The sequence below is a fragment of the Prenolepis imparis genome, unplaced genomic scaffold (assembly GCF_030444845.1).
Source record: "Prenolepis imparis isolate NDT839.2.m4 unplaced genomic scaffold, iyPreImpa1.0 SCAF_2, whole genome shotgun sequence".
Classification (NCBI taxonomy): domain Eukaryota; kingdom Metazoa; phylum Arthropoda; class Insecta; order Hymenoptera; family Formicidae; genus Prenolepis; species Prenolepis imparis.
In genome coordinates, this window is record NW_028141160.1 from 22,612,113 (window position 1) to 22,624,035 (window position 11,923).

Sequence of the window (11,923 nt, forward strand, 5' to 3'; positions counted from 1 at the left end):
GTATTGATTGGTTATCGGATGAAGACTCGACAGAAACTTTAGAGATTCTTTATTCGATAGCCAATCGCTACGTTCAAACAAATTTGTTATAAATGTAATTTTATCGACAATTTACTTATCCTGGACGCAATATTCGCGTTTCGTAAAGTTATTGCAATAAATATTTCGTAATTCGAAATTTTGTTAATATTTTTTCAACGAGATAAATGTTTATAAAGTATACACATTTAAATTCCAGTCACAGGCAATAGCAATAATACATCCACGCGCGAATTTATATATTTGACAAGATATCAAACATATTCCAACGATATGTCAAAATTTGGGGTTCTGCTCTACGCGGACAAAAATTTCAAACGGACTTGAAAATTCGCCGACCAATTTCGTCATCGATATAATCATTAATACACGTCTCGCAGCATCATCATTATATATATCCCCCATCGGCTGCTTTTTTCCTTTTTTACTCGCTCGCGTAATATACGGGCGTACGTGCATGCAAATGCAAAAGCGTTGTAAGCGCTTTACAACAAACAACGTAGTACATCTCGCGCGAATGCGCGGTGCAAGCAAAATGCAAAATGGGAAATGGCAAAACTCGCAATACGCGACGCGTCTTATTGCGCGCGTCGACGAGCGGCGGGGAAGGGGGAGGGGAGAGGCGCCGCGATAAACGTGGAACGAGGACGACCATGTGACCGGCGGCCGGCCAATCAGCTGTTTAGCTTTGTCGTGCCGCCAAGCTCATTTCCAGTCCGTGTGCACGCGGAAGCTGCGGGTACCGACTGGCCGCAGGATTCGAGCGCGATTATTCCGGGCCCCTGATAATTATGGTAGGCCGATCGCGTTAGAGGGAAACGTCGTGTTGCCGCAGCTCGCAATACGGACTGACCGCGGGACGTCACGCGAGTCGCAAAACGTCGCAAATGCTTTATATATGCGGGGTGGCCATTTTGGTGATACGGCGAGCCGACGTGCCGAGCAAAGTGTAGGCCCTATGATCTTTTTATTTCCCTTTACTGCACGGCCCATCCGCGGAATCCGCCACAGCCGCACGACGGCCCAATAACGCCCGGAACATGACGCAGCAAAATAAAACGATGAACTTCCTAATACACGACGCTAACGGTAAGTTTTTCGGGATCGAAGATGCGCGCCAATACAACGGCATCGCTCGTCGGCGATGCCGCGCGTCCGAACCTCCGAGCCTCCTCCTCCGCGAGAGCCCCGAGTACGTTCGCGTCTCGCGAGACTCCCCCCTTTCGAGGAACCGAGGAGTCGAGGTGAATTTCGAGCCCGGCTCTCTCACTATCTCGCTTCTACTCCCGCGAGAGAGAACGCCCGCCCGTTCAACGTCCTCTCCTCTCTCTCTCTCTCTCGCGTTGCATTCCGATGCGTGGAGAAACGCATCCCCGGGGCGGCGAATTTCCTCCCCCGAGATCGAGTACTCTTCCTCGTTTCGACCCTCCTCCCCCGTTGACGTTTTACGATTTACGCGCTACAGTGTCGATTGTCTCGTCCTACGTCGCGCGTGCTAGACGCGCGTTCGATACCGGGAGGACAAGTTTTCCTCGCACCGAGAGACCCTTTTACCTTCTTGTCGCGATTATGTTTTTCATCGCGCGCCCGCTTCTGATTAATTATCGTTTCGACGAAATTTCACACTCCTGAGACAGCTATGAGAAGCCCCTCTTTTTGCTCTCTCTGTTAAAATTCATGCGGTTTGGTATGACTAAGAATACCAAGTTGATATTTGCGCCTTATTTTTGCATTTGAAATAAAAAGAATCCTCGACTTTTGCAATAAATAATTTTAGATAAGATAAATGTTGGAGTGCTCCTAGAAACTTGATAGTTTCCGAGTACTAAATGAGCACATTTCCATCTGCTTCCTTTCAGGTGTATAACACTCACAATTGTCTACTGACAACTTCTAGAGAGCGTTGAGCTATGCACTGTACAAAAGATTTTGCGATTGTACATAAACTGTATAATGATGCGTACATATAAGTTACACGAGTCTTTAGATGCATTGAAATTGATCGAGAACTTATAAAACAAATGTTGAAATTGATTTATATTTTTAGTATAATTGTGTCTGTTTATAGACACGCATATTTTGATTTCTTCTTTTGTAATCTTGATGATACATTATCTGTTTCATTTGCTTAAAGTAACATAAAATTTCTGTAACTTTCAGTATGTAACATTAATTAAATGTATTCTTAATATTGCAATATCATTTGCAATCATATGTTCATAGTTTATTATGGACTGAAGATAATATGTATAAAGATTAAACTTTAATGTTATTTCAGAGTTTTTTCTGTTTAGAAGATTTTTCAAACATTCTACCTGCAGGCAAAAATTCACAAACAATTATAGATAAGTCAAAAATTTGTTACAGGACACCCACAAGTGATAAAAGTGGTGCAAAGTACATCTAATAAAACATTAGGTAGTATTGTTAGCACGACAAATGCAGGTGGCCTTAAAGTGTTTAAAACTCCTAATCAAGATTCACAGGTACTTGCTTCAATTTTACAACAATTATAGTATTGATTTAATGTGCAGAGGTTATATATTGTAATGCATTCACAAAACAGCACTCCAAAATAATACACACACATATATTTGAAAGTATTCTTTCTATTTTAATATGTATCTCTATTTCTCTTAGTGTGGTATGAATGATTGCAAATAGATTTTTTACAACTATTACATATGTATATGTTGCAACTAGGTTTTGACTTCAAATGCGCAAGTTCTTAGGACTATCAGTTTGCAGAGTCCGTCTACACCAGGTCAGAGTAAGTATATTTTACTTAAAAAGCAGACTTTTCACACAAAATTACAATGCAACAACATTGCACAGAGATTTTCTTACAGGATTAGTAACAATACCTTTGCAAAATACTAAAATGACAACATCAAAAGCAGGGGAATCTATGATGACCAAGACTATACAGTTGACTTCTGCGCAGATGGTAGAAAACAATTTTGTAATATTTTGATTAAAAGAATTTAATTTTACATTAAATATATATAAATGTCTTTTTTTTAGAGCGACATAAAACAAGCTATTGTGTCCCAACAACAACAGCAGTCTAATACTTCACAACTCGTTAAAGATGCCACTGGAAAAACCTTTATCAGCCCAATACTGGATCACAGTGGATCTAGGAAAAGGCAGGACGTTGAAAGTGGCGATTTTGTGCCTGAGTAATACAATGTTTTTATCGCATACATTTTAATTGTATAGAGAACAAAGACGAGCTTTGTTTCCCCTACAGTTTCGTGATATACTTTCTCTAATCGTTGTATCTAATTTTATACCGTTTCTCTATTGTATTGCAGTAAACGGAGGAAAACAGAAAAAGTTGGTAAAGGATTAAGACATTTCTCAATGAAAGTTTGCGAGAAGGTAAAGAAGAAAGGTACCACTTCTTATAATGAAGTAGCGGATGAATTAGTCGGTGAATTCACTAATCCCGCTCATATGAATTCTTTGACAGATCAGGTATTTATCTCGTCTAATATTCGCATATTGTACAAAATGATTGCTTTACATATATATATATATATATATACACACACACACATATTAGATTGTCAATTGAATTTATATTCGACATGTCATTTCTTTTTTCAGCAATATGATCAGAAAAATATCAGAAGACGCGTATACGACGCTTTGAATGTATTAATGGCAATGAATATCATTTCCAAAGAGAAAAAGGAAATTAGGTGGCTTGGCCTGCCAACTAATTCTTTACAGGAATGTGTAGCTTTAGAGAAGGATAAGAAGAAAAAGGTTGAGAGAATTAAGGCTAAAACGCAACAGCTACATCAGCTTATCCTCTCTCACATTTCTTTTAAGAACTTAGTTGAACGTAATCGTTTGCATGAGAGTCTCCGCGGGCCACCGAAACCTAATTCTGCCATACAGCTGCCATTCCTCATTGTGAATACCAGTAAAAAGACTGTCATAGACTGCAGCATTTCAAATGACAAGTATGTGTTGCAATTTAATTGTAAAACATCGTATCGAGATAGATATATATATATATAATAAAAAGAAGAGGTTAATTTCCTTTAATTTTTTTTACAGAACTGAGTACCTGTTTAATTTTAATGATAAGTTTGAAATTCATGACGATATTGAGGTTCTAAAGCAAATGGGTCTAGCTTTTGGTAAAATATATTATTGATTCTACTTTTTATATAAGTATTTATACACAATACTGTTTTACCTTTTGTGAATGTACATTAATACAGTGTAAAATGTTCTTTTAGGATTAGAAAAAGGGGAATGCACCGAGGAAAATTTACAAAAGGCAAAATTAATGGTTCCGAAATCGCTCGACAAATACGTAGAACGTATGTTATTTATCATTTTATCATTTATTTTGAACATATTTAAGTTTCAATTCGTATACTCTCGTCTGAAACCGATGGTTGCATTGCAGAGTTGGCATCAGGGGATCTAGAAAAGTTTATTCCAGTAACTATTCCTGGTCCAAGTACATCGATGGAGGATTTAGACATCAAATTGGAAGGTTCTCGACCACCGTCGTCCTCGCATACTTCATTGTCAGAAGATCCTCTATCACCACCGTCTCAGTACTATTCGGAAGAGGAGGACGATGACGAAGAAAGCGACCAGGACGATCAGGCCGATAGTGATCTGGAAGTTAACTAGCACCCCGAATAACTCTTCAAAGGCTAGACTCAGGGTTCGTATATACTACATTCGTATAAGTTTGTCTATTTCTCATATTATATACTGTAATTATTAGTTTTAACAATTATATTTCTTTATATAGCAATCACTTTCAATACATATTAATAATAGATATGCTTGAAAATATAATTATGAGATGAATATCAGAATATGAGATATAATGAAATATAATCAAGAAAACAATTTGCTTTTAAATTTTAGGATACTCGCCACTATCATCAGCAATGTCAACGTTAATAATATCGCCGCTGTTGCCAACATCTTCTTCACCCCGGTCGCCAATTTTTAACACATCGAACAAGGATAGAGGAGTTGATAATTGTCGCGAGTGGAAAGTAAATCAGTTGAAGTAAATGAGAATGGTCAAAGCGAATATATGTTTATTGGGGCCAAGGAGATAATGTAGCAATTAATTGGGCTGAGAGAATTGGCAAATCTATAAGTGGCTCTTCTTTCGTATCAAGTAATAAGATAGTTCGATGCACGTGCATGGAGTGATCGGAGCAGATGCAGAATGACTGAAATAATGGGGTGCTATATTTTAATTGTGCATCGTCATACAAGTTTATATGACTCTAGCGTCTATGTATTATAAAATATAATCTTACAGTATCAATATTATTATGTGTACAAGACATATTGACCAGTACTCATTTTCTTATGGCACGTTTATAATAACATTTGTCTGTGGTACGCAGTAAAATGACGTATGATAGATGCAGGCACACATCTGACTCGAATTAAAAATACAAATAAATTGTAATACTGTTATAATATGAAGTTTGTAGTTTGTGGTTAGTCTTTCGAGAAGAAAGGATATGTATTAACACACTGTAAGAGTTTGCAGTAGTTTTATACAGCAAACTTAAAAATGAAACATTTTTCATATCTCTATTATATATATATACATATATATATATATATAAACATATGATAAATTTGATGGCTGCATTCAGCAGAGAAAAATAACTTTACATTTGTTGTATGATTTTCTACCTTAAACGCTTTTGTTTTTCTAATATATTAAACAGTATGTTATACACATAAGTATTATATATAGTGTAGTATAATTATGTCAATTTCACTATATATATTTCACAAATATTTTAATGTCATTTGTAACAGTATATAAAGCTAGCACTATTGATTCAATTAAACACACTTGCGCTGAATAAAAAATCAACAAATTGTAAAGTATGAGCAGGTATAAATTGATAAGAAAAAGAAGCTTTTAATGAAATTTTTTATTTATCGATATACAGTACTAATACTATGCTTCTGCTGAATGCAACTGATAATACATGATTGATTATATAATATTTCACATGGATTTGAGAATCAGAAATTTTCTGCTCTAATGCTAAGTTAATTGCAGTCTGCAAAAGCATTGCGTAGTATAATTCTTTAGGAATGCTTCAGTCCAAATCATCATCATCGAACAAGTCATCAAAATCTGAAATTAAATAATTATTTCAATAAACTAATCGTATATTCTGTTAATTTGGATTATTATTTATAAAACTAAAATGTTTTCCTTGATCTATGAATTATGTAAAAATGATTGCCATGCCTATACATGCATGCATACATATATATTAAAGAATTAGATATTTAAAATACCATTAACATAATTTGAGTGGACTGCATTCTTTTTCATATATTCTAATTGTTTTTTAAATAAAATATTCTGATATTTTACAGGTAAATCTTGATTTTCTACAAAAACTTTTTTTTCAACAGAAAAAGCTTGATTTTTCTGTAAAAAAATGATTTTTTTTATATTCAGGTTATTATTACAATCTAAAAAAAAACAAAATTAATGAAAATTAATTAAGCATTGAAATTAATGTAAAATTGGAAATTATGTTATTAAAAGATGTGTATGTTATTAGATATTAGACATTATTAGATATACCATTGTAAAAATCTGCATGAACAGCTTTTTCGCTCGTTGTAAGATCTACTAATAACCTACTACCACCAACCTGAAATCAATATTTCACTTTATTTGTAAATTATATAAAGAAATTGCATATTATATGAATTTGTAATTTAAGCTGCTGTAAGACTCTTGACATTGTTATTAATCGCATCATTGATATTTTGCTGATCCATTGTCAAATCACTATGTACATATAATTAACATTACCTCGTCTAATTCAACGTAAGGTCCAGCTCCTTCGGGAAACATTTCATCTGCTACAAGCGTTGGCTTCATGCTCAAATATATCAATTTATCTGACACTTTGCGAGGATCAGAAAACTCAAACTCAAACTTTATACATTATAAGATATACGTGCGACCATAAAAAACCACGTGTGCTATCGAAATCCTAAAAAATAAAAAATTAAATCAAAATAAAACAATAGAATAGTCATATAAATATGCATTACTATATGAAATTCAATTGAGAAAGTTCGAATCTTTCTTTCGATGTATAAATTGATATGAATTTTAGATATTATTTAATAAACTCTACACGAACCATAAAGTGAAGCATAAAGTAAACAATAAATTGTATACTATACAGGAATGTTCATTTATGAAAAGAAGGGACAGAAGAGGGGAAAAATGGCCTATTTCTTTTTCTAGTTAGCTATGCTGGACAGAGAAAGAAATAAACAATTGGTCAATTAGAAATTAGAAAGAAAAAAAAGAAGTTATGATGCTCACCTCTTTCTTTATTGAACACTGAGCATTTCAGGGTTGCGTTCCAAAATTTACTGCTTGGAATAGAGTAGAGTTCGATTGACCAATCAGGGGCTCGATTCTTGAATTCATTCGCAAGAGAAACGTATACGCAAATTCGGCTCTTACAGAAAAGTTGCAAGTTGATTGGTTATCGCATGGCTTTTAGCCAATCAACTTGCAACTTTTCTGTAAGAGCCGAATTTGCGCATACGTTTCTCTTGCGAATGAATTCAAGAATCGAGCCCCAGGATACGAAATTTTTCTTTCCTTTGTTCTGATTGGTCAATCGAATATTATTACTCTACTCGGAGCAGTAAATTTTGGAACTCAGTTCACTGGTGGCAAGAAATGGACTGTGAAAATTTGCAAGCGTTTAGACCAATCAGAGCAAAGAAATCTGCGCCTTTCGTTCTGATTGGTCAATTGAATGATTTGAAATTTCAGTAGCGCCTCGCCACAGTATATCCAGTAGCGTAACTCTCTGTCGGCGCCTTTGAAGTTAGTGTTGGCCAAAATGGAGTGCGCATGCGCGAGATAAGCGAGTTGCCCAGTAATGCCATCTGAACTTTTCTCTCGCTCACTCTTGTTTGTTCTCTCTTTAACTATTGCCGCCAATTTCTGCCATCAAATGTACATAAACATTTAAAGAGAGCATTTAATGTGTTGAGGCATTTAAATGAGACCTGAGCATTTAATGTGTTGAGGCATTTAAATGAGACCTGAGAGAGACTGAACAAGTAAGAGTGAGCGAGACAGAAGTTCAGATGGCACTACTGGGCAACTCGCTTACTTCGCGCATGCGCACTCCATTTTGGCCAACACAAAATCGAGGGAGTTGCGCTACTGGATATACTGCGGCCTCGCATTGGCCGCGTTCAGCAGAAAAAGCATGTTTGCAACTGTTGTAAAATTCGTGAATCTGATTGGTGTATTCTCTTCATCTTAGCTGAACCTAAGAGAATACACCAATCAGATTCACGAATTTTACAACAGTTGCAAAGCTGCTTTTTCTGCTGAACGCGGCCATTATATGTCAAAGTTCAGGAATTTTAGACGATTATACGAAGATATACACAATTGTCAAAGTCGGGAGAATTTATTTTGCAATTAATATTTTGCAAATCGTGAAGATCTAAACTCTGAAAAAATGAGCAAAATATCAGGAAGATAATATATATGAGATAAGACGAGTGTTTAGATACGACTGTGCAAGTATGCTAAAAATAGCGAATGTATATATTACCTTAGGTATTACGGCATTTTTGGCGCCTACGTTATTCGTAAACAGAGATCTCGATTTCGAGAGCCCGAATATTTCAAGGCCAATACAAATTTACTTTGGAATTATCGATGCCGCGAAAAGGTGGCGCTATTTTCGTACTTCCGTATCAGCTGATAACGTGTGACACGGGTGGCCTAGATTGGCCGTGCGATTGCGGCTGATTTCCTCCGATTCCTCCGTGTTCAGACTGCTCAGTGATCCAGTGCACCGGCAAGCTCCTCCCGAGAGATCTTTTAAACGATTTTTTTTGTTTACACATATGTGTGTCCGCGATTGTCGTCAATTATTGTTTAACAAAGAGCGAGCGACAAGTTACGATTAATACAAATCGACGCGACATTCAACGAATCATCGGTTTAATCGAAATCAGGTCAAAATGAGTAGCCAGAAGACGGTACCAAACAGTATCAAGTTCCTAATTGGAGGCACTTCTGGGTTTGTGTGTTTTTTTTCCTTTTTTCTCCCCTCTTTATTTATCTCGAGCATATAATATTTGTGAACGAATGGAATTCTAACAGTGGGTCTTTTCGAAATGTTTTTATTATTTTTTGATAATTATCAGTGTTTTGCAGTCACTAAGTTTGAAGGTCGAATGGTCGTAATCCTTCAGATTACGCGAGAATTATTTTCTCATTGATTATTTTAGCTGATGTTACTTGTTAATAATTATAAGAACGAAAACAAATTAAATGTTAAGTATTCAAGATGATGCAATATGTGTATATATCTTAATAGCAAGCTATAAATAGCTGCGACCCTGGACAACCAATGTATATAGCTTCTCTTGTATATAATTTCTGGAAAAATATATATACTTTTTATTAAATTTTTATAACTTTTTAATATGATATAAAACATTTTTGAATTAATTTTAATTATTTTTATTTATATTATTTATTTTTATTTATAATTATTTATATTATTTTTTAGATTGTTTTAATAATTTAATTAAATTATATTTGAAAAAATACAAAGTAAATTTAATATAATCTCCCTAAAATTATATATAAAATCGAACAAATTATTTTATGGAAAAATCATTTTATATATAATTTATAAAACATGATTTGTTCTGTAATATATTGTAATAGATGGTTATTAAAAGTGATATATTTAATTGCAGCATGGCAGCAACATGTTTTGTACAGCCATTGGATTTAATAAAAAATCGCATGCAATTAAGCGGTACGAAAACATCAACAATAAGTATTACATCATCAATTTTAAGAAATGAAGGTGTTTTGGCGTTATATTCTGGTTTATCTGCTGGTTTAATGCGGCAAGCTACATATACTACCACTAGACTTGGAATATATACTTGGCTTTTGGAGCTTTCTTCGTAAGTTGATCATGTACAATTTAGAAATTTTTATAATTGTATAAAAGAATTGTGTGGAATTAAGAAATAAATATGATCCAATACATATATACATATGTATGATAAAATACATTTGACTTATCTAGAAAAGAAGCTCAACCAAGTTTTATCATAAAAGCACTACTCGGTATGGTAGCTGGATGTGTTGGAGCATTTGTAGGCACACCTGCCGAAGTAGCTTTAATTAGAATGACAGCAGATGGAAGATTGCCTATTGGTAAATTTTTATTTTTTACATGATGCAATTATATGTCTATGCACACATATATAAAATTTAAATATTTTTAATATTTTAATACAGCTGATAGACGCAACTACAAAAATGTGTTTGATGCATTATTCCGTATAATTAAAGAGGAAGGTCTCTTTACATTATGGCGTGGCGCCATTCCTACTATGGGTCGCGCCATGGTTGTAAACGCAGCACAATTAGCATCGTATTCTCAAGCAAAACAAGCATTGTTAGATACAGGTATTTATTGTAGAAATGTTAAATAAATATATGTATATACAAAATTTGTTGAAAATTACTATTTATGCTTGTTATCTTCTTTTGTTTTAAATAGGATATTTTGAGGAAAATATTGTACTGCACTTTGCGAGCTCAATGATCTCTGGTTTAGTCACCACTGCTGCTTCCATGCCTGTAGATATAGCTAAAACAAGGTACGTTATTAACAATAATTAACAATAATTTAGAACAATAATTAACAATAAATTTAGGATTATGTGTAAAATTCAATTAATTGACATTCACTTAATTTAGAATTTAAATTATTTTTGCATTATCTTTTTTCTAGAATTCAAAACATGAAAACAATAAATGGCAAGCCAGAGTTTACGGGCGCGATTGATGTTCTGACCAAAGTCGTAAGAAATGAAGGATTGTTTGCATTGTGGAAAGGATTCTTCCCATATTATGCACGTTTGGGACCTCACACAGTCTTGACATTTATTTTCCTGGAACAAATGACTGCTTCTTATAAAATATATGTTACATAGTTACAATTGTGTGCTTGCAAAATTTATGAATTAAATTAATTATGGCAACTTTTATTTTTTTACCATATACTGTGTATTTTTAGAACATTATTTTTTTAAATTATATATATAATTCTATTTTGTGGATATGTTTATTATGAAAGATTACGCACACAATTGCAATATTTGATTTATGTATGTTATATGTATATATATAAAACTCGTTTTAATTGAAGAATAATAGGAAGGTAGAATTCCTATAGAAGTTCAATATAAGCAACACATATAGCATTTTAAATCTGCCATACAGTTTAATATGTATATAACATACTAAAATATTTTATGATTATTTTACAGAAATATACACATTCTATAAATATGTATGAATACAGAGAACTCGTCAGTCTCTAGTTTTACATATGTATGCCATTTCTCTCCTCGTTGTTATTTCCAAAGTTATTTTATACAAGAGGTTTGTTTTATAGAGATATATTTCAGATATTATACATATTGTATAATGAGATTTATGTCATATTATTGTTAATAGGTGTAAATTGAATTGTATAAATTGAAAAAATGTATTAAAATAATGTAACATTAATACATAAAATATGTATTGATAATATATTATATATTATTAAAATAGCGAAAATTTAGAAAAGTAATAAAGAACGATATATTTTTAAATGTTAAGTTATTTGTTGCATTTTAATCTTAAATCAAAATACATATATAACTGATTGAGAAATATTTTTTATTCATAAATTTTTCAGATTAAATATTAAAAAATAAAATTATTTTTGATATATAATAAATATGTCATTTTAATATCAAAAATAATATATGA

The 11,923-nt window shown here is 33.5% G+C and overlaps 3 protein-coding genes across 5 annotated transcripts; 2 read left to right on the forward strand and 1 right to left on the reverse strand.

The window, feature by feature from the left end:
* Window positions 1-732: 732 nt before the first annotated feature.
* Window positions 733-5,523, forward strand: Dp (transcription factor Dp). The gene is made up of 11 exons (XM_083032009.1): window positions 733-1,128; window positions 2,407-2,525; window positions 2,743-2,809; window positions 2,889-2,986; window positions 3,064-3,221; window positions 3,357-3,519; window positions 3,652-4,013; window positions 4,111-4,193; window positions 4,296-4,379; window positions 4,469-4,735; window positions 4,945-5,523. Exons 1-10 carry the CDS (start codon window positions 1,080-1,082, stop codon window positions 4,699-4,701), a joined length of 1,416 nt encoding a protein of 471 aa, XP_082888135.1. The 5' UTR covers window positions 733-1,079; the 3' UTR covers window positions 4,702-4,735; window positions 4,945-5,523.
* A 449-nt stretch (window positions 5,524-5,972) lies between these two features.
* LOC145932773 (COP9 signalosome complex subunit 9) lies at window positions 5,973-8,815 on the reverse strand. Of its 3 annotated transcripts, none has more exons than XM_083032014.1 (4): window positions 8,679-8,815; window positions 6,893-7,076; window positions 6,659-6,728; window positions 5,973-6,196 (listed from the first exon to the last, which is right to left on the reverse strand). In XM_083032014.1, the coding sequence occupies exons 2-4, from the start codon at window positions 6,959-6,961 to the stop codon at window positions 6,159-6,161; spliced, it is 177 nt and encodes a 58-aa protein (XP_082888140.1). In that variant the 5' UTR covers window positions 6,962-7,076; window positions 8,679-8,815; the 3' UTR covers window positions 5,973-6,158. The 3 variants fall into 3 exon arrangements, with proteins under 3 accessions (XP_082888140.1, XP_082888137.1, XP_082888138.1); XM_083032011.1 differs by lacking the exon at window positions 8,679-8,815 and adding an exon at window positions 7,418-7,537; XM_083032012.1 differs by lacking the exon at window positions 8,679-8,815 and adding an exon at window positions 7,230-7,355.
* Window positions 8,816-9,010: 195 nt separating this feature from the next.
* LOC145932772 (mitochondrial 2-oxoglutarate/malate carrier protein) lies at window positions 9,011-11,646 on the forward strand. Its single transcript, XM_083032010.1, has 6 exons — window positions 9,011-9,152; window positions 9,841-10,056; window positions 10,182-10,312; window positions 10,397-10,567; window positions 10,662-10,761; window positions 10,896-11,646. The coding sequence occupies exons 1-6, from the start codon at window positions 9,094-9,096 to the stop codon at window positions 11,095-11,097; spliced, it is 879 nt and encodes a 292-aa protein (XP_082888136.1). The 5' UTR covers window positions 9,011-9,093; the 3' UTR covers window positions 11,098-11,646.
* The last annotated feature ends 277 nt before the right edge of the window (window positions 11,647-11,923 follow it).

Excerpts from the sequence above, each read along its gene's own strand:
- Dp (XM_083032009.1), top strand. The coding sequence starts at position 1,080 with ATGACGCAGCAAAATAAAACGATGAACTTCCTAATACACGACGCTAAC. Across the intron at positions 2,526-2,742 it reads CTCCTAATCAAGATTCACAG|GTTTTGACTTCAAATGCGCA; the intron begins GTACTTGCTTCA and ends TGTTGCAACTAG. Across the intron at positions 4,014-4,110 it reads TGCAGCATTTCAAATGACAA|AACTGAGTACCTGTTTAATT; the intron begins GTATGTGTTGCA and ends TTTTTTTTACAG.
- LOC145932772 (XM_083032010.1), top strand. The coding sequence starts at position 9,094 with ATGAGTAGCCAGAAGACGGTACCAAACAGTATCAAGTTCCTAATTGGA. Across the intron at positions 9,153-9,840 it reads CTAATTGGAGGCACTTCTGG|CATGGCAGCAACATGTTTTG; the intron begins GTTTGTGTGTTT and ends ATTTAATTGCAG. Across the intron at positions 10,313-10,396 it reads AGATGGAAGATTGCCTATTG|CTGATAGACGCAACTACAAA; the intron begins GTAAATTTTTAT and ends ATTTTAATACAG.
- LOC145932773 (XM_083032014.1), bottom strand. The coding sequence starts at position 6,961 with ATGAAGCCAACGCTTGTAGCAGATGAAATGTTTCCCGAAGGAGCTGGA. Across the intron at positions 6,729-6,892 it reads CTTACGTTGAATTAGACGAG|GTTGGTGGTAGTAGGTTATT; the intron begins GTAATGTTAATT and ends TATTGATTTCAG. Across the intron at positions 6,197-6,658 it reads TCATGCAGATTTTTACAATG|ATTTTGATGACTTGTTCGAT; the intron begins GTATATCTAATA and ends ATTTAATTTCAG.